The sequence below is a fragment of the Epargyreus clarus genome, unplaced genomic scaffold, assembly GCF_041222505.1.
Source record: "Epargyreus clarus isolate Ecla_fem2 unplaced genomic scaffold, WU_Ecla_fem_2.2 ptg000015l, whole genome shotgun sequence".
In the NCBI taxonomy this organism is placed as follows: Eukaryota; Metazoa; Arthropoda; class Insecta; order Lepidoptera; family Hesperiidae; genus Epargyreus; species Epargyreus clarus.
Window position 1 is genome coordinate 6,783,189 of NW_027332223.1, and position 21,850 is coordinate 6,805,038.

The following is a 21,850-nucleotide window of genomic DNA, read 5'->3' on the forward strand; positions in this document are numbered from 1 at the left end:
CAACGATAATTAAGACGTTCTTTAGTTTTAAAACTTGACATGTACTTATTATAACCAAAAATACTGTTATAGAAACCTTAAGATTCTTCTACTACTACTACTATTAGCATTTCAAAATCAAACTGACCGCAATAGTTCAATTGAATCAAATTAGATAGATGTTCGTTATAATTATTTCGTAATAAATTGTTTTGAACACATCTACTATAATAATAAATTACGACAATAAAATATTTCTTATTTATTCTTAAGAACACTCGTTGACTAACATCGAAATAATTTCTTATACTTCTAATGTGTATTACTTCACAAACGTGTGCGATGTACATTTACACAATAAAGAAAACGCTACTTATATATAGAGCAAATAAACATAACCATGCTAACTACCTGCCACGAACCATATGAATAAACATCAAGGTGAAACCTCGTCCGTACGAACATGACAGCTGTGTGCGCAACTGAGCAAGTATCATTTGCCATCTTAATTGTTTTATGAATCAGTCCGATACTAGTTGCATAATTAGACGATATAATAATGATCCAAACGATCTACCGATACGTTATTTAGCTAAACCTTCTAATATCATGATTAACGCTAATGATAGAACCCTAATCCTTATGATTTAACAATGTTTCTCATTTTCATGTAAACGAAAGGTTATCTAAAAAATATCCTGACAATGTTCAGTAAAACAAGTTGTACAAAGACGCAATAATCTTATCAGTACATTGAATAGGTAAAGCGATAATTTATCAGATATCGATGTGTGACAAAGCCTGGCAAAGATATCACAAATATTTTTACTAGCTATCTAGAAATATTCGTGATCTCACCTGCGATACTTCTCCTTTTTCGATTCCACTGGCAGCAATACCGGTCCTACGGACTTTGGCACGCACCACTCGTTTACCGCACTCACTGTAAGGAACTCTGTGTCCGGCGCGTGGCACACCTCCGACCCGAACTCGTCGGAGGAAACCGTAATACTATCGTATTTCTGGTATGGAACCATGTCGAAGGACGATATGGACTTAATACTAACATTGTCATAATTGCTACGTTCACCAGACACACCAGAACCCTCCGACAAATTGTCTCCTTCGTCGCTTTCGTAATCATTAATTAAAGTATCCGTGGATTGGTCCGTCGATAAGGTATCCGCTCTACCGTCATCATTATTAACCACGTACTCTTCACCCGCATTCAATTTATCACTGTCGTTAGAATCACTGCTGCCACTTTCATTTGATGACTCTGCGTTAGCCATTTCCTTTGTTTCTTCTTCATTGTCTGACGGCTCCGATGATTTAAGTCTAAGTAACTTTTCTAAATCACTTTGTTTTACGCCGTAAGACCAATGAGTTTCACCTAAATGTCCTTGATTCATAGTAGATTTTCGTCGCATAACTGGGGGCTGTCTAGTTCGCCGTAATACAACAGGTGACGTACAGGGTGTCGTAAAGGAGTACCGTCTTTCTTTTGGTATTTTTTCCTCTAGAGCAGGCGATTTACTATCTACTGAAGAATTGTCATTAAAAGGTTCTGGTGGTGGCGGAGCAGGTCGATGAGGTCGACTTGAAGATTTCCTATCAGACACAAAACCTGAAGAACTTGACTCACAACTTAATTCCGAAACATTTGATAATATTGAGTTCACTGACACATTTGAATTCCTATCATGAGCTGTAGTCACGGGGCACAAGTGTTGAAAATGCATTTGTATCGGATTCACAATACTCGTTAAACTTCCTAGATTAGAGTCCTTAGACCGTTCCAACGACTCACTGGAACCACCGAGGCTATTAACAGCAGATCTTTCGAAGCGCATTATCATCTCCTTCACGCTGGCCCTGTCTTTTCTCATCACAACATCGTCGTTGTCGGACCCGTGTCCGGACGATAAGATATCGTCGTCGAGACGGCCGCCGAGCTCCTCCTCAGTCATGGTGGAGCGCCGGCAAATCAGGTATTGCACAAACACTCAGTTAACCGAGAAAGCGAGTTCATATCACGTCGCAGTAATATTGCACACTACCGACGCGCGGTCGCTTTGACAACTGCGCGCGACTGACGGAAAGACGGCGCCCGCGCCCCCGCGGCGCTGGCCGCGCATACGTCAATCGTATTCAACACCAGCAGTATCTACGCTACCCAAATATTAAGTACTTTAATGATAATGCACTACTGCAACTAAATACTTGCTCGCCTTGTATATGGATATTAAAAATATGAATAGATATGTCTTTTAGATCAACTGTATAGTCAAGAGAGAGTGGAATGTAAGGTAAAGTTGTGAGTAAATTATATTGACCTTAATCCGTATAATCTTGTAAGTAATATCGATGTAATGTGTAGTTATCGTAAATGGCAAGTATCTATGACAAAGCGTCATTGAACAATTAAACCTTATCATTTTTTATGTATTTCATACTCTAAATTAAACAGAAGTCCCGTTAGACAGCAATCACTGATACTTTCGCCAGAATTAAGTTGGATCTGACTTTTCGGAACTCAATTTTTACATATTGTAACGTAGTAATTTACTTTTACACATTTATTGTGAAAAAAAATTTCTTTAATCTATTTAGGATGGGTTTTAATAAAAACAATATTTATAACTGTACAATATATTATTTAGATTTTTCACAGTTACGTATTCGTCCATTGATTCACCCAAAATTAACGTTAACATTTATTTCAACATTTTTTTTTCTAAATCTCTAAGTAACTGTAAGAATTGCCAAAATATAAATAAAAATAAACATTAATTAATGATCAGAGATAGGTACGAGTACTACTTAGGTCCTCTAATCAACTTCTAATTTACGGAAGGAACCTTCAACCCCAAACAAAACCGATGTCGTCTTTGGTTTCCCCGGTCTTTTGGTTTCATCGGAACACGCCTTTTCTTCTTTCAAAAACCACTCTCGATAACTCTCGACTTTTGTCTTCCAAAAATCTGAAAAATATTGACAATATGGTTTAGATATTTATGTAATTATAATTTTATTACATACTAGTGGTGCCCGCGGCTTCGCCCGCATTTTAAAGATATAATATGCTATAAGATATGATATGGTAAGAGATGTGATATAAGACCAAATGCATACTTTCCGATTTTATAAAATGTATGTAGACAAATATTCATTTTTATATAAATAGATAGATGATCGACTAACATGGATAAGCAAAGTAACTGTAGGTAAATCATGAAAAAATCGAATTTCGATCTTCTGGGTTGAAAGATCGATTCACTGAACCGATTCATTCCTTTTTTTTGGTTCAAAAATCTTTCTCGGGTCTCAGACTATCTTTGTACAAAATTCCATTCAAATCGGTTTAGTGGTTTAGCCGTGAAGAAGAGACAGACAGACAGAGTTACTTCCACATTTATAATATTAGGAAGGATTAGGAAGGAAGTAAGGATTTGCTGATGGATACATAATTTCAGTGCTTATTTGATCCTAATAACCTTTTTTTTCGCTATCCTCGAAAAAAGATCGAAGATAGAATCGATTCTTAGGGCTTCGATTTTTTTGTGAATCGATTTATTGCACTTCGATTCGAATCGATTCAAAAATCGATATTTTTCGGAAAGAATCGCCACCCGTAATATAATCCCAATAAATCTATATAAACAAATATAATGTTGCAACCGTCTCCGATTGCAAGAATTGATCCGATTGCAAAAGACCCACTAACGTTGGTAGGATCCATTACTGGAGACCGATTAAAAAAATCGACTTTTTTGGTCTAAAAGATCGAATCTCTGATTAGTAGATCTAAGATCGCTATCTGGGATTAAAACTATCCTATGTCCATTCTAGGGTCTCAGACTACCTTTGTACAGAATGTCATTAAAATCGGTTCAGTGGTTTAGGCGTGAAGAAGAGACATACAGACAGACAGAGTTACTTTTGCATTTATAATATTAGTAAGGATATCGACTAAAATAATCGACTGTTAGTTCCAAAAGATCGATTCTCCGATTAATCGATCTTAGCTCGCCATCCCTAGTTCCCGTGGGATTTCCGGGATAAAAACTATCCTATGTCCGTTCTCGGGTCTCAGACTATCTTTGTACAAAATTTCATTAAAATCGGTTCAGTGGTTTAGGCGTGAAGAAAAGACAACCAGACAGACAGACAGACAGACAGAGTTACTTTCGGATTTATAATATTAGTAAGGATAATACCAATTATTGCTAATATTTAATATATTATATGTTTGCCCATTGACATTTCCACGTTTACACCAGCAACAACAACAAGATTATATAATTATTTATTATTTATTGACCAATTTAACAAAATGTGGTACAACAGGCGGACTTAATGCTAAATAGTATTTTCTACCAGTTAAACTTAGGGATGTGCAGAAAAACTAAAGGCGGTACAACTATACTAAAAGTGAGAAAAAAATAGGAAAAAACAAAGGGACTCAAAATAACAAAGAATATGAGAAAGAGAAAAAAAGAAATAAGATATAGGAAAAAAGATAACAAGTAAATACATTTTATAATAAATCACTACGTGAAAATAAAGAAAAATGGTGAAAAAATAAATTAATATATACCTTAGTAATTATCACACCCTTAAACTTAAAAAAATATCTGTTACCACGTACTACGGGTAAATAACTAAACGTGTCATATATGCAAATACACACGCAAGCCACCCTTAAACACTTACACAAATTACTAGACAAATATTTGTCTCGAATATTCAAGTCCCTTGCATAATAGACCAAGTCTTTAAGCACTTTGTTCTCAGAAAGTAAATTCTAGCTATAATAATGGAAGATAAGAATGGAGGATTTGCAAATACAAATAGGTACACGTATTTAATTTTAGGAGCACTATTACCCCATTCCTTAATGAGGCGATGTATTAATTTCGAGCTCTTATTCTGGGAGTTCGGAGTTCAAATTCCACGAAGCTTGCCTCAAAATCTTTGAAATTATTGATATTATTGGTTCTTCTAGCTAAACATTAGAATTTGCTATAACCCTCTGAAGAATGCATGAAATGTAGGTACTAAACCCAAAACTGAAATTCAACTACGTCGGAGACATCACTCGGTAGCTTTCGTAACGAAATTAAAAAAAAATACGATTCGCTAAAATAAGAGAATTCTATAAACTTCTATCACACTAGAATTCACTAGATGTTTAGTGTCAGTAGACCTCAAGGTTAACGTATGTTATTAAAGTAAGGAAACCTTCATTAAAATTTGTTAAAATTCCATCTCAGTAACAATCCCCTCCGTATCTCTAATAAGCGAACAGACAAGAGCTCGCTGCATAATCGCTGCGTGTACGCTACGACACATACGACTCGCTGCGATCTCGTGCTCTCTGAAAAGTTGCTAAAATACCTCACAAATCGCGACTGTGACGATGCCCTATAACGACATAGGTATCGTTTACGATATGCCGGCGCCTCAGAGTTACGAGCTTTACTTGGTTACATTAATGACATTATTGAGTATACATGTATGCAAATATTCAATGTTAGCAAATAGAGCATTAAAGATAACATGCTTTTAAGTGACTCGCCAGGACGGCGACGTGCCCGACATCGTCGATCCCATCCTTTATAATGAGACATCTTTGATAACCGGTTACTCAGAGGGTTGTCATATGTAATATTTTTTTATAATATGGATGCCAACGTAGCAGTCCACCTGTTGGCAATGTGGCTACTGCCGACCATCAATATCTGTAATCAACCCCAAATAAATTTTAAGGTCTCCCAGAGATCAGCCACAGATTCGTTGCTGTCTCTGAGGACTTAGTCGGAATGCTTCGAATGAGTATGTCTCCATCCCCAGATCCTTGAAACAAACAAAATGGCCTATTAAGTCCAATCACAAAGGGAACCTTCAGATATCTCTAAAGTAATGCAACATCTTTGAAATCATATTATCAATAGGAACTTTAGAAGAAGGTAATTAATTGAAAAAGTTGTTACCCTAATAATCTGCTGCATCAGGTTAAAAATCCATTTTTACTAAGAATAAGTTATGTTACTTACTTGTTACGAGTTTATTACTACTCTATATTAATTATTTCCTGTGAAGACCTCCTAAGTAATATGAACAAACAAATGAACCATTTAACCGTTACGCTCAACCGTTGTAATTGTTTCTAATACTCGAATATTAATGAAGGTTTTATAATTATTAGAGGAATTTTCATACTACAATACACAGAGGCTTACAAGTAGTTAGACAACTAATTAGCATAAGTATAGAATTTAGCATTATATTTGATTTGGTCACACATTTGTGAAGCAATGACGAGGCTTGCATCATCATTTACGTTATGCATAATTGTAATTATATTCAAGAACTAATGAGTCGTGAATATGTGGATCATTACTTAGTTGGTATCTATTAGCTAATCTACAAGAAATTTAAGAGTTAAAGTGGTTTTATAAAGAACCTACTAATAAAGATGTTATGTTTGTAAGGTGACACTCGATGGGTAGACTCGTATCAGGTATCGTAGGAGGTCGCACTAATTTCTAGCTTGAAGCAGATCTTACGTTTCGATGGACGTTGATCATATGAGGCGACAATCAAGGCTACGAGTAGAAGCCCTATTCTGCATGGAGATGGCGACCGGTATCCATAAGCGAAGGTGACCACTTAAAATAAGATGACTGCGTACTCGTTTGCTAAATTTCTTCAAATAAATGTATCTACATTAAAAAAATTGAAGAGCTGGAAATGTTTATTACTCATATTAGGTGTTTTGCGCTCATTTGCTCTTTGAATTTAAAAATGGCATTTATTTGTTATTTTTGGAAAGCAGTCACCGTCGCCTATGAACATAGGCAAGACCAGAGGAGTAGCAATCTCATCACCGGCTTTGAAGGAGATCTCTATTTGGACCGTTCTTGAAGAGTCCTATGTCATAGCGTTCAGGAAAAACATCAGGAGGAATTTAATTCCATACTATACTCGTACACGTATTTAAGAGTTCATAATTTTACCTGTCAATTCCTCCACGGATCCATCCTCCCCTCCGTATTCTTTAGGGAGTATGCGCTTTGGGATTTCCTTGTATAGAGCTTTATAGTTCTGGTTATGCAAAAAGATCTGAAAATAATTGCATAATTGTAAATTACTTAAACATGTATATTTTTATGTGGTTTATTTTCCAGACAATATATACGAGTAGAATATGAATTCTATACTCAATATTTTGCCTGGAAACCCTTATTCTTTATACTACCGGATCAACAAGATTTAGGTACATCATTACTTTAACTTTTTTCTTTACTATATCAACATCAAATCATATTGTCGTTATAAGTATTCGAGGATAATCGACATGATTTATATAAAAGCTTTATCAAAACAAAACATGAACAAAATTACACAGATACATTTTGTACGAATTGCGCACAAAAAAACACTCGAATAACATGATTGTTAAAAGTACCTATATCCTTTATTGTCATCCTTCCTTTGGATTTCAATAAATGGGGATTTCCCCATGTAAAAATACCCACTGAATACCGATACATATACGTATTACACGAAGAAAAATATTGTATAATAGTGTCATAAATGCTTTAGTTGAAGTTAAAAAAATAAAATTACATCACGTTCCCATAAAGTTCATTTATAACAAAATATTTAAATAATAGTCTTCAAAAAATCTTAGCGTAATTAGGATAATTTTGGTTACGAAAAGTCAATTACAACAAATATTTAAATTATAATCTCCGAAAATATTCGAATTTTGGTTACGGAAAGTCAAGTAAAGAGCAATGAACTTAGTGTCTCACCCTTTTCTTTAATTTTTCTCCGAGGAATGCCCTGAAGATGGCATATGCCGTCTCGAGGCCCGGCGGCGTGTTCAACAGGTGTATGCTCTTTAACCGCAGTGGGATCGCTTTTTCAAAACACGTTATGATCTTCTTCGCGAGTGTTGGAGTCCACTGGCTCACGAGACCCATACCAATACCTTTAATATCTACTAAGGTCTCCTGTAAATAAAATGACTTTAAATTACTTATATTGATTGTATTGTTATTTTAAATAATTTTAGCAGTGTTATGGCGATAAAGGTTTCCGGCGTTTCTGGAGCCATTTATTGGGTCTATCGTTGTATCCTAAACATTATTATGACGAATGATGAATGCGATCTGTCGATGGGTTTAAAGAACCCAAACCAAGCATATCTTCTTCTCAGTTGTTGTCTTCATTACTGTAGGTCGTGCCGAATCTACGAGGCCTCCCTCAGTGGATAATATAATCACACGTGCTGAATCCATGCTACCCTATATTCGGCTTGTCTGAGGACAGCTGCTGTCATCTAGAGTTACACAGTATGTTTCATGGAGTCAGACCATCGGCTAGGGAATCGACCTCTAGGTCACCTCCCTTCTACTTTGTCCACAACCACTTCTACCACAAACATATTTTCAAGGTTATCTTCGTTCTATATGGCAAAGGGGATTATAATTGGTTATAATTAGGTACTACTATTAATTTAGGTAGTATAAAATGCATGCCTGCTTACCTCTCCAGCCACACTGAAGTTATCATCTTCAAGTAACAGAATCTCCGTAATCATAAAAGTCATCTTGACTAGATCTGACAAGTGGTGCCGAGATGGATCGATCAGACCACATCGTACTAAGCACGTACGTGGAGAATCATCCTTGTTACAATTTCTTAGAGGCAAAAATACTCTGAAAAAAATGCATTACAATTGCTATCAATAAAAACGCTCCTACGTGCTCACTATGTCGGAAATAGAGATACAGGAAAGAATGGTTTTTATGCATGCAGTCCACCCGATAGTAAGTGGCTACTGCCGCCCATGGACATCTGTAACTAACCCCAGAAAAGATAAGATGGCTATCTTAGGTCGTGGCCGTCAGATGTGCCGTTATCCCTGGGGCCCGAATGCCAGTGAAAAATATATTTACTGTCTCCCTTAACATACCCATAAAACAAGAACACAGCAGCGGCTAACAAAGCTGTTATTAGGTAGAAATAGATGAGGGGTGAGTAGAGTGAGGGGATGATGCCGCTAGAGTCAAGCCACAAAGGGGGTTCTACGTACATTAATTCACACTTATTTGTATTTAGGTACGTAAAAAATATCCACACTTACCCCAATTTCAACAGTTCCTGAATCTTTGGTTCCAATGGGTCTCTGTTGCCATAAAACTCCGGTGTTAGTGTTCTCAAGGTGTAGAATAAATCCAATTTTTCTTTGCTTCTCTCCAAACTGTATTTACTTCCCCGTAAAAATGCAACTAGCATCTGATCCGCTATTAGCATAAAATACCACAAAATAAGACATATATAAAATTCTCGTGTCACAATGTTAATTATCGTACTACTCCGAAACGGCTTTACGGATTTTCACCTAATTTTATATGCATATTCAGTAGGTCTGAGAATCGGCTACTATCTATTTTTCATACCCCATAGTGATAAGTGTTGTTCACCCTTAACATTTTTTTTATTTATGTGGCAACACGTTTGTCGGGTCAGCTAGTATAATACATAATATTGAGTGTTCATATTTCATACAAAACAATTGTAGTTAGCGACATCTGTGCCACTTTAGCAAAACTACATACAATGTTGAGCGACTTTAAAAGTATCTCGTTCTGCGTGACTGTACGTTACTCAACTGGTTTCCATTACGACAAAATAGTTTTACAACTTCACAACAGATGTCGGTATACACCATAATCCTTATATAAATTGTTATCATAATAAATTTACAGCCGCCAGCGTACTATCAAATTTCAATTTAACCTTATTGTTTTTAATAAATAACAACTTACTTACATATATTAACAGATTCAAGATGAGGTTGTTTTGCCAGCCACGTTCTTAGAGCAGTAATATCACTTTGTAACCTATTTGGGTCTTCATCGAGCTCCTTTTTCGCTTTTTCTAATAAATGAGGAGGTAGTTGCCGTAAATTCATGTTTTCAAAATTAACACTGTCTCACCTAAAAACAACGAAAAAAATATAGATATACTGTAATTACTGGTCGTTTTTAAAACACAACTTTGAAAATATAAAGAAGAAACGTTTTCAATTCAAGTAGGTACTATTCCGTTTGAAACATGAAAAGTGTGTTAATTCAAGCGCGAACGTACCTTCCGAATTGAACAAAAACGAGGTTAAGTGCACTATTTCGTCACTAATTTACATCACGGTTTCGATTAGACATAAAGCAATGATAATGGCAAAACACCGGCATCGGAATGAAACCTCAGCACGACCGAGTCTGCATTGTAGGTATCGGCGAGTAACAAAACGTTTACTCACTCATACAAACTAAAGTTCGTGTTAATGTTCGTTAACACTTTTGTATGAGTAATTAGTTTTCCTTGCTGCTTATTCAGAAACCTTGTAATTTGCATACTTTGTTAAATAAATATTACATAACGTAATATTGTTTTTGTTATTGATTATAATAGAATAAAGGTAACCGAAGCGGTCTGTGTTATAATAATAATGAATTAAATTTAGGCAATATTTTGAAATTCTAAGTAAGTGTCTTTCTAATTTTGTTTGTACTTATGTACATATACCTATGTGGCCTTTTCACCCATAACATGAATAGAAACCTACCTAAGTTTGAATGAGACCAGCCAATTGCGATTTGTTAAGAAAAACCTTCTAAAAAGGGTTATTTAAAGGTCCGAAAAATTAACTAAGTTTAACACACCTATGTTATATTTAACTTCACATAAAATTAGTACTTAAATAATAAACACATTCCTATTATAGGAATGTGTTTATTATTTAAGTATTTAGTTAGTAGTTTATATTTATTAAGTTCCTAATTTTTAACTTTCGTTATCCCTTCTTTTTTATAAAATGGAAACCTTAACAGGTATAGTGTCATAATTTTAATTACCTACTAGTTAGGTACTAATACTTTAAATCAAAAGTAGTTTTGGTTTTGTCCCGTATCTACTAAACTGTGTACACAGTGTTTACATTGATTGACATTAATAAATCAATATAAGAATTTCCAACAAAATTTCAAATTATTTATATTAGTTAAATATTTGTAGAATTAATGCCGCTAATATTGAACCGTTATATGGACGGCGCGATAACTTTCCACTTTTATAATGCACTCAATAGATAAGATAGCGCTCTTCTATACCGTTCTATAGCTCGCACGTGAAATTTATGATCGACATCAGAATACTCAATAGGACAGATAGTGCCTAGTAATGCAAATAAAAAGCAAATTTGTAACACATTAAATATTTATTTTTAAATTTTTAGTTTTATAAATCCCAAAAGTATGTATAACCGAACTAATCCGTTAATAAACAATTTTCAAAGTGGAAATACTTAGCTCCGTGCTCTAAATGCGCTTATTACCTATCCGAGGTCTTAACCTTATAGATTTACTTAAGTGGTATAAGTCATGACCATCAGTATCAATACTGTGATATTTGTACTGCAAACCATTTTTGTTTTTTTAAGTTGTATTTGAACAGTGATTATTCATTGAATACTCAAATAAAAGAATATGTTAATAGTGATCTATCGTCCGTAAGTTAATTATATCTCTTACCGTACATTTTAACCCAATATCTACCAAAAAATCAACGGGGGCCTGCAGTGTGCATTAGACACACATCCGATTTCTAATTTTGTGACAAAATGTGTGTCTAATGAATTTAACCTAATAACTGCGATCCCAACAATTAGAATGTCTACCTTTATTGGAGCTAATGTCACACTGATAACAGGTTGATAATATCTATGTCTCACCCACACCACATACATATTGTAAACGTACATATCAGTTATGATAGATGACTTCAATAAAATGAAAATGGTTTAAGTTTATTGTTTCAATATAAATGTCCTACGTATCGTAAATCGGTACTTCGTTTGGTCCATGGAACAGAAAAAACAAGGTTTGGTCGATCATTTATTCACATTATTAGACACATTTCATAATATAAAACCATAACTGCCCTCATTATCGTTAATTAGTGGAATGCCGCATTATTAGCAAGTGGGAAAATACCAGGTAAAATAACAAACAACAAGGATGATTAAGGATTTTTCAAAATTATACTATTACACGTCCTTCCAATAACAATTTTATGCAAGTGCCTTATACTCATTTTGTACTCTTTTTTTGTTTCTTGTATTGATTTGCCATAATAGTTACTAGAGATGCGCCGAATATTCGGTTGGTATTCGGTATTCGGCGTATTCGGCATCTTTTTTGCTATTTGTATTCGGCCGAATTATTCGGTTTTGGTGCCGAATATATTCGGTTCGAGTATTTCTATTTTCTTGTGTACGCGACATGGTACAGGACTAAGATACAAAATTACGTGAGATTTATGTTATATTATAAGTCAAACTCAAATCCTAGTAATAATGTGTTGAAAAAAAGCTAATAAAATAAAGCAATTAAACTTCAATTCAACATTTATTTTGAAACCTCAAGTTAACACATCTATTACTTAATCTATAGATAGTATAGTCAACAATTATTTTAAACCTTAAATCAGTATTTATCTTTAAAACTCAAATCAACATTTTAAAGTGTTAATGAACACACATAACTGGCAAATTGACAATAAGGAAATGGTAAACCGAATAATTCGGCCGAATATTCGGTTCGGTAAAGGTTAAACCGAATATTATCCGGTATTCGGTTATTCGGTGAAACCACTATTCGGCGCATCTCTAATAGTTACTTACGTCAAACGATTGTTGCCTAAGTTTTACAAGATTTTCTACAAGATAACATAACATATCTACAATTAACCAAGATAACTATTTGTAACAGAACTGTCTTATCCACAAACGATCTTGGGTAAAATACATCATTCAATCACATGAAAAGTTAAATGTCCTTGAGACAGTATGAAATATCGCTCACGTCATTAGCCATAACAACCTATACAGTTTTACACAATCATCTTTACAGTTATTGTACAGAATATTTAGTGTACCACACCTTTATTTTTTCCTAATTAATATGTTCTACTTTGATCCTTTATTATAAACCTTACTTTTAATAACAATTTCCTACTGTATATTTGGTTAATTTTGAAATAATATATAAATAAAATATAAAAACTTAAAAACGTTTTATTCTTAAGGAAACATTGTATGATTTATTATAATTAACTATACTAACAATTAATTTTATGTTCATTGGCCAAAATTCATATCCGTTAGTTAATGAACGGGTTTATTATTTTTATATTTTTAACTAAAATCATCGGTCAAATAAGGAAATTCATACATCATAGACATATTACAAAAAACATAAGACGTACATAATTTAATTATATTTATCATCTTAATTTAAATCGAATTTAAACTGGCTTTTCTGTTTCAACAATAGCTGAAATTAGATCTTAATTAATTCGATCTTAAAAACTTCTAAGCACGAGTAGATTCATTATACGAATTATTATCAATCGTATAATTTTAATTAAGGCAACTAATTAGATAAGTGAAAAAACAGGTTAAATATTATTTCGGATTGTAGAACAAAGGTCAGTTAGAATTATTTTGTTTATTTTACGTCAAAGGAAGTTTACTCCAGACCGAATTGGTTCTATTGTATTAAGCATAGTCAAATTGAGCGTTTAGTCTATATCCAGTTTCCTGAACGATCCTTGGTCCTTTTTGCAGTCTCCAGTTCGCTTGGACTCATCAGTTCCAAATGTTAGTTCTGTTTCCATCCACGATCTGTACTCCTTAAATTTGTCGACCCAATACTCTGCAATGTATAAAATAATATTTGTGGTTATCTTGTAGGCACAAACAGCAACAAGGCCATAGTGCGCCTGATGTTAAACTGTCCCGCCTGAGTCAATCACAAATGTGATGATGGCATCGAAGTTTACAGTGAACTGTCTCATTTCACAATATTAGTCCGCTTTTCCTTTTAAACCTTGAATTTCAGTTAATCCTACATTAGAGCATGCTATGTTGTCAACGCAGTCGAAAAGACCATCTTTAGCATGTAAGCCCAAGCGCGGAGAGGTTTAAATTACCTTTACCTGACTACACTTCAAAGCAGAACATAGTAGAGCTGCCACTGCACTACGCCGTGTACTACCATTACGCTTAAACGTAGGTTAGTGCAGTTGTCCGTCGAACTACGAAGTGTTCTGCACCTTTACACGGCGTTACTTTATGGCATAAATAATAATTTGCGGTGAGCTAACTCTGCTACATTTTTACTACTCGTTTCTCAACTTGTGATACCTACCAATAATTTCGTTAAGAGTGCCAGCAGTACCCCCGTACTCTTCGGGTAGTGAATCCGGAGGCACAACCTCAAGTAATTCTTCATGCGTCTTATGTATCCTCAGCTGAAAAAATTGGTAAATTAAGGTTAGGTAGTATATTTATACACCGATGAAGACGATGGCAAAAATACAAATTGTTGACGTAAAAATAACATTATTTTGACGAATGAAATATATGTATGTTCAAGCCACTAACGACAGAGGAAAAATCACATTGTAGGGCTTGAAGTATCTACAGCAAGTGTTACTCTTTTAAAATGATTCAGGTGTTATGTCGTTTCCAAGATTATTTACCCAGGCAAATACAGATAGACATGCTATGGATTCTAATTCTAATTTTAGCTCATCGTGAAAGTGTTTTAAAGATGAGAAATTTAAGCCGTTTTAATAGTTTTATTTATAACAATATATAATAAATACGAAAGAATTACAGAACGAAAGAATGTTACTTACCCTTTCTTTTGCTTTTTGATTTAGGAAACCAGAAACAATTTTGAAGATTATTTCTATACCGGAAGGGACATTCATATGATGACTGCCTTTAAGACGAAGTGGTAGAGAGTCCTGAAATTATAAATAAAAAATATAAAAATACCTACAGGAAAATAGAGAGTTCCAAAGGATGTATCTTAGGATACTATTCTTAAAGTATGTACGCATTTTATGATCGCTGGTTATTTGAAACCAAATTAAAATGCAACAGAATTTATACTTGACATTATTGAGGTACAATCTTACACATCTCTACTGTTAATGAAACGGGCAAAAAGCCTTTAAAAGATGGAAATTAAAGCTTATCTGGTGTTGGAAATGCCAATAAGTAATAATTCTATCCTCAAAATAACGTCCTCATGTATTTATTCTCTAAGTTTAATCACAAAAATCAAGTAAAACAGAATGCGGTAGAACCACAGATTAATAAATAGTTACTACGTAAGTAGAACGCCCTGTGGTTCGACTCCGCCGGCACTACCGCCACACCTATTTCTGCCTTACAACAACAATGTTAAGCGTTGCTGCATTTTGGTTTGAAGTGTGTACTGGTTGTAAAGAAGACATACTTTTCCGAGGCAATCCAGCTTAGTTCTCATGGGTAACGGCGCATCTGGGACCGACCTCAGGTAGAAAACTAATGTTATCTGGATTTGATTTCAGATGTCCATGTGGGGCAGTAACCACTTACCATCAGGTGAACTGCATGCCGTTTGCTACTCTTATACAAATACGTTTATAAAAATAAAAGTCGTAATATCATGATTTTAATCTTGAAGTAAAACAATCTCCTCGTTAAATCTTAAATTAGTCTTAAATATAAATTTATACAAAACCAACACATACCTGACTGACCGCGACCAGTTTTTTCATCAAGCCAGGGCTGACCTGCGTCAAATGACTTAAAGTGACCCCTCGGTAGTCCACCATTATCTTCGTTCCAACCACGGAGGCAATGTCATCTTCGACTACTAGAATCTGATTTTTATTGAATATTAATAAAACAGTACAATATATTATTCAATTTAAAAGGAATAATGCACCTCTGCAACATAAGGTTTAAAAACTTTTAACCATGCTGCAATTTGGTTAAAAGTTTTTGAAGCAATCGGTAGTTTCGGTATTCCACATGCCTATTATGAGCTAGGAATTTTTGTTTATTACAAAAGATTGCCTTGAAGATGGATTTTGCTCAATCTGAACATTATAATTTAGCTTCATTTAAACATTGTAGTAATTCTATAGATTTTAGTTGCTTCTGGTTCGATCTGAAGATCTCAGATCTGCTAACGAACTTTTTTAAATTGCAATGAAATGACAGACTTTATACAGATGATATTAATTATAAATCATGATTTTTACAACCTTTCATTTAACATATTTTGTTAATTATTATGTATGGGTCGAAACTTGCAATTAAATTTGAGTTGATTTTGCATACACGTCTGGTTTGAATGATTAATTAGTGACGTCATTGTCAATGTAATACATACCTGTACTAAATAATATAAAATACACATTATATCGGCTACATTGTTATTTTCTACTTCATACTCGCCGGCTCGTATAAGAATAGTGCGAGGGTGTAACTTCTTCTTAGAATGGGGTAATATAACGCAAGTCCTAAAAACATAAAATCAATTAAGTATATAAAATCAAATCAATAATCATATAAGTACAAAAAATCTAAGTCCATCGGTACATATAATACCAAACAATTTGTATATCAGGCTAATGCAGATATTGCAGACCTAAGGCAGATATTTTTTTGCTACAAAAAGATCTCGACAACTATCGGGTACAAAGGTATCCTATCTTTCAAGTATCCGCAAAATTTTATTGAAATCAGTTGAGCTGTTTTAAAGATTAGAGATGATACGTGATTAATCTAAAGATTGGATAGTATTAATAATTATATTAGATATAAGATATAGTATATTGTCGTACGTAGGTACTTATAAAATTAATAAATATCAATTGAGTTGCGTTTATAATATCTTCCTTAATTTTGAAATGAAAACTTCTTTAGCGGCATTTTGCTCTTTTTCAGATGGGCAAACAATGTTAAACTCGCGTCAGGACACGCGACCTGAACGAAAAGTCGTAAGACGGCAAAGCAAACTGTAAATTTCAAGATGTCATACGGGTCAGCAAAGAAAAAATATTTCAATGGGAGTCAGTTTAATTTTTTATTGATTATATTTTATGATTCAGCCTAGGTTTCGAAAGTTTTCACTTCTGCCAGAACTCCTGGAGTGCAACTCGTTGATTTTATTTTTCCTTTTTCATCTCTACCATAGCTTTATCTATCTCACAACCTAATCATTACTCATAGGTACTAGTATAGGTATTAAAGTTAACGTCAAAACAGTGGCATTTCTACGATATGTTGTATCAAAAATACATACACAAGTTAGATATTTCCTTAAAATAAAAGCGTAGTAATAACAAAACCAAAATCTTTTAATATTAATTTGATTTGAAATATGTAAATGTAATACCGGCTTATCTTGATTGTTTTTAGGTATCATATATATTTAATAAGGTTAATTTTCTACTCTGTAATAAAAACAAGTTTTTTTTTGTAATTAAGAATATCAAACGAGCATGCATACTTCTTAGTAAGTGGTTTAGATATCTACAAACGATCCTAGGTAGGATTGAAGTCTTACCTGATGTCGGTTACATACCCCGTATTGCTACCCCTAAAGACTAAATAATAACGCTTCTTAATAATTTTCTCCATCATACCCTTCAAACTAGAATATAGTGCTTGACACTGCTATCATAACGCAAAATAGGGTATTATGTTCGTGCAGCATCGTACCAAACCAATCAGCTATACAATTAACGTTATCAATAACTTTTAAATAACTTACCCACGTCTAAAGAACTCAATAAACTTGGGTTCTATAGGTGTCATTCGCAATATGACATCAGCAGCTGTGGTCCGCAGCGTATAATAGAGATCTAATTTTGATTTCACTCGCTCTAAGCTGAACTTGCAGCCTCTGAGAATCGCAATGAGCCATTGCTCATCTGAAAAAAGCAATAAAATCTAAAATATAGTTTATGTTGAAATATAAAACTGGCACAAATATCTTGAAAGGAAATTATAACTGAAATACATAAGACTTTCAACCAAAACTACTACCCTTAAAAACCTTCAAACAATTATAGACGTACCTACATTAGGGTGGTCATTAAAATTAATTTTTTTGAGACGCCCTAAAAAATCCTTCCTTTTGACGAAAAATGGCCTTAAGTCGGTCGGCGGCACGTGTTATTCAACAACAAATCTCCCTTCATTTTTCGTCAAAAGGAAGGATTTTTAGGGTGTCTCAAAAAAAATAATTTTTAACGACCACTCTAACCTACATCATAAAAATCTATGTCTAACAATTTATTTATACGAGTAACAAGGTAACTACCGATATCAGTTTATAAAACAAACAAAATGCAATAAAATATGTTATATTGTCTCATGTTACAATTTTGCAATGTTTATTACGAATTATTAAATACAAATCGTGCTCTATACGTAATTATTGAGAACATTCAATGTCATTTTAAAAATGTTATCATATCTACTTTGTCACGACATTACTTATACAAAATAGTATTTTTACATAATTCTGCTACTTAAGTTTATTAACTTTTAGTCCCTTATACAAAATAATTGATCTCCGATCGCCAAAAAAACAACCGGCTGTCACCGTCAAAAATGTATTACCTACGAGTATGTTCTTCACGAAACTACTTGAAATCGGTAACGTAGTATGTACTTAAACATATAGGATAAAATACAATTAACTCTCTAATTAAAATCTACTACTAATACAAATAAGGAAGTATAGTGTAAAATTATCATGAAGGCACTTTTAATTATGTCCCGATAAACATAAGTGTAAAAACTGAGTGTTAACACATATAAATACGATTACAATATTATTATTAATTTATTATGCACTTAGTTAAACATATAAACCATTGATCTATGCCATTGATGGACTATATTCATGTGAATTTTCACTGCCACCCATAGACTTTTTTCCCATATAGAAATCCAATATAACTCCGGCTGAAGTAGATTACTGATGTGTTATTACCCCTAAGGATTAAGTTGAAACGCCTCATATTGATATCTTTGCCTTATCACACCCTTCAAACAAAAAACAACAACGCTTAACATTGCTGTAGAAATTTAGAAAATATGTAGCGGTGGTCTAACCATATCAAATTCTATATTATATATTTAAAATAATATTCTGTTGAACATTCGTAACAAAAAAAGAATTATTAAAGTCGGTCCACTAACGGCGGAGTAATTGGTGTACATACATAAAAAAAAGAAAAAAGATACCGGCCGAATTGATAACCACCTCCTTTTTGAAGTCGGTTAAAAATAAATTGACACAAGTTACACACCAAGTATGCATATAATATGGCAGAGAAGATTCTGCAACCATCGAGACTCAAAAAGATCTCGGTAGATATTTGATGTTTATATTTTAGATATACATTTGAAGAGACTGCCATCGAAATACATTCATAAAAATTAACCATGAATTTCTTTATTTAGTTAAGTTATTTTATATGGCCTAATTGTGGGGTGGTGTTACAATCATAATACAATCAAGTTTGGCTTACTTTTTTCTAAGAATATCTTGACAAGGCTCAATTAATTTACGTTAATTTGTAAAAGGAATGCTCATTTTTTCTGTCAGTACCTATTATGTATTTTTGTGATCATTTGAAAATTAGCAATTAGATGATTGTTTCAATCCGCGTCCATTTAAGGATGCGATTGATTACATCGATTCGTTGTGCTTATCTTAGATAATATATTTCCAAGTAAATTATCATATTTACATTTTCCGAAACAATAAAATTACCAAAAACCGTTTTACGTGCGCAACATTCTGCTACTTAAATCCACAATATACAAATATCTAAACTGCAAGTTAATTGTTGTATAAACATGTTTTATAAGAAATTCATGTCGGAATATCCATCTCATTTAAAATAATGAATCACAAGTTATATTAATTATCAAAAGGTCAAAATCCTACAGCAGTACAATAAACTAAACACGTGTAAATAACGTAAATAATTATATTAAATATTCTACTGTCCGGTTCGTAAAGTATTGAAATGGTGATCAAATTTATAATAGCGACAAAATAAATTCTGTATTAGGAAGTAAAATATTATCAATTCAATTTTACCCACACGATACTAGTACGTATTTGAAGATAATTACTAAATTATCGTAAATTGATTAGCACTTATTACCTGTTCTGGCTCTCAAGTGAGGTTGCTTCGCGATCCATTCCTTAAGGTGAAGCAAATCATCAGCGAATTGCTTAGGGTTCTCGTTCAGCTCTTTTTTGGCGATTTTTGCCAACTCTGGAGGTAGTGGACGTATCATGGCTTCATCTAAAAATTATCAAAAAATATATTGATTAGTCCAGTAATCTAAAACGAACGGAATTCATGCCTCGACTACGCACCGCCAAGTCAAGTCTGACCAAGTCACTCTGTATTTATATGAATATTTTCAAAAAAAAAATTATAATTAACAACCAAGAAACCGGATTAAAAAAGTCGCACATTTCGTGAATTATTTTTGAAGGTCGTACTTAAATTATTTATATTATATATATATTTTTATTTTTCGAATATAATTTAACACGTTACAAGTCCACTTTGATACTTAAACTCGCCAAGTAATAACAAACTTACGATATGAACATTCATATCGTAAGTTTCTTATTCTTAAACTCCCAAACTAATTGTATAAAAAATGTGTATTTTACCAAATATATATGTCGAAAGGCGCTCCCTCGTCCGATGGTGTCGCCGGTGTATCGACGACTGTTATCAGTAGGTACAATACACGTTATCGGTATCGCCATCGTATCGAGCCACTGAACAACTTCCCACTCATGAACTTTCACTTGAATTTCAGAAATAAAATAAATATAAAATTATTTTTTATGGTTTTAAGAGGTCTATTTATTTTTAAAAATTCTATTTATAAATGTTCTACTTGAATAGAACTTAATTTAATCATTAATTGTGCAGAAAACAGTAAAAACTAAAATAATTTGGACTCGCAAAGATTTACTTATAGCCAGGTACCTATAAAAGTTGTATGAAATTTAATGAAAAGACTAGAAAGCTATGACATTATTTGTGTTTTGTATCATTTTAGAATAAGACTCAGAACAGCTAAGCTTAGTTATTATTGGCTCGAACAATACGCCTGATTTTCTTGTAATAGCAACTTTGCACTGGATCAACAATGAAAATAATCAATTTACGATCCAAACCGATGATCGCGTATCGGTATAAAACTAAATTTTCAAAATGATCAGTTAGGTAAAATTACTTTTTCGAGAACTAACCGAATGATTTCTATCAAAGAGAAATTTCAAATGATGTAAACTTTGCAATGAAGTAGTAAAAAATTTTTTAACAAAAAATATAACCGACTTCTATGTCACTACAAAGTAAAAAACAATTGAAGTAAATGTTGGTTTAGTACATATTTCTGCAGTCGGCGCTCAATATATTTCGTTGGATAACGATGTAAACAGCGTGTCTAATATGAGAAAAAGAGAGAAGTCAGTAATCTGTCGTATTTTTTATGGAAAACATGGAATTTTAAAAGGGACAGGAATTTAGTTGCCCACCCTCTACCATATCAACAAAGGAAACAAACTAATGAAGATGTAAAAGCATGTTCGATTTTTGATCTGAATCTAAGCAGGTAAGTACAAATTTATTGACTATTGTTACAAAGAAATAACATTTAATAATATTTATTAATTCTACTCTGTACTGTATAATGTACAATCCACTTTACGTTCTTACGACTTCAGCAGAAATGTTAATTAGTATTTTTAATAAATTCATAAGTTCATAAAATAAATTATTTATTATACCAAAGATCTTATCACTAATCATCAATTGAAAAACAGAAACAAAAGCATTGACAAAAAATGTATAATAACATTGAGAACAAAATTATGTAAATTTCATATTA

The 21,850-nt window shown here is 33.3% G+C and overlaps 2 protein-coding genes across 3 annotated transcripts in view; both read right to left on the reverse strand.

Annotated features, from left to right (window-relative positions):
- The window catches only part of LOC140747724 (uncharacterized), a 44,750-nt gene extending 42,668 nt beyond the window's left edge, over positions 1 to 2,082 (reverse strand). For both annotated transcript variants that reach the window (XM_073080307.1, XM_073080308.1), the window contains exon 1: positions 838 to 2,082. In XM_073080307.1, coding sequence (XP_072936408.1) covers positions 838 to 1,949 — 1,112 coding nt within the window. In that variant the 5' untranslated portion in view covers positions 1,950 to 2,082. The remainder of the gene's footprint in view (positions 1 to 837) is intronic.
- A 533-nt stretch (positions 2,083 to 2,615) lies between these two features.
- On the reverse strand, positions 2,616 to 20,236 carry LOC140747862 (uncharacterized). The gene is made up of 13 exons (XM_073080486.1): positions 20,095 to 20,236; positions 17,679 to 17,838; positions 16,293 to 16,422; positions 15,646 to 15,777; positions 14,761 to 14,871; positions 14,268 to 14,370; positions 13,642 to 13,772; positions 9,829 to 9,991; positions 9,140 to 9,299; positions 8,540 to 8,711; positions 7,803 to 8,003; positions 7,002 to 7,107; positions 2,616 to 2,963 (listed from the first exon to the last, which is right to left on the reverse strand). The coding sequence occupies exons 1-13, from the start codon at positions 20,228 to 20,230 to the stop codon at positions 2,812 to 2,814; spliced, it is 1,857 nt and encodes a 618-aa protein (XP_072936587.1). The 5' UTR covers positions 20,231 to 20,236; the 3' UTR covers positions 2,616 to 2,811.
- Positions 20,237 to 21,850: the final 1,614 nt, after the last annotated feature.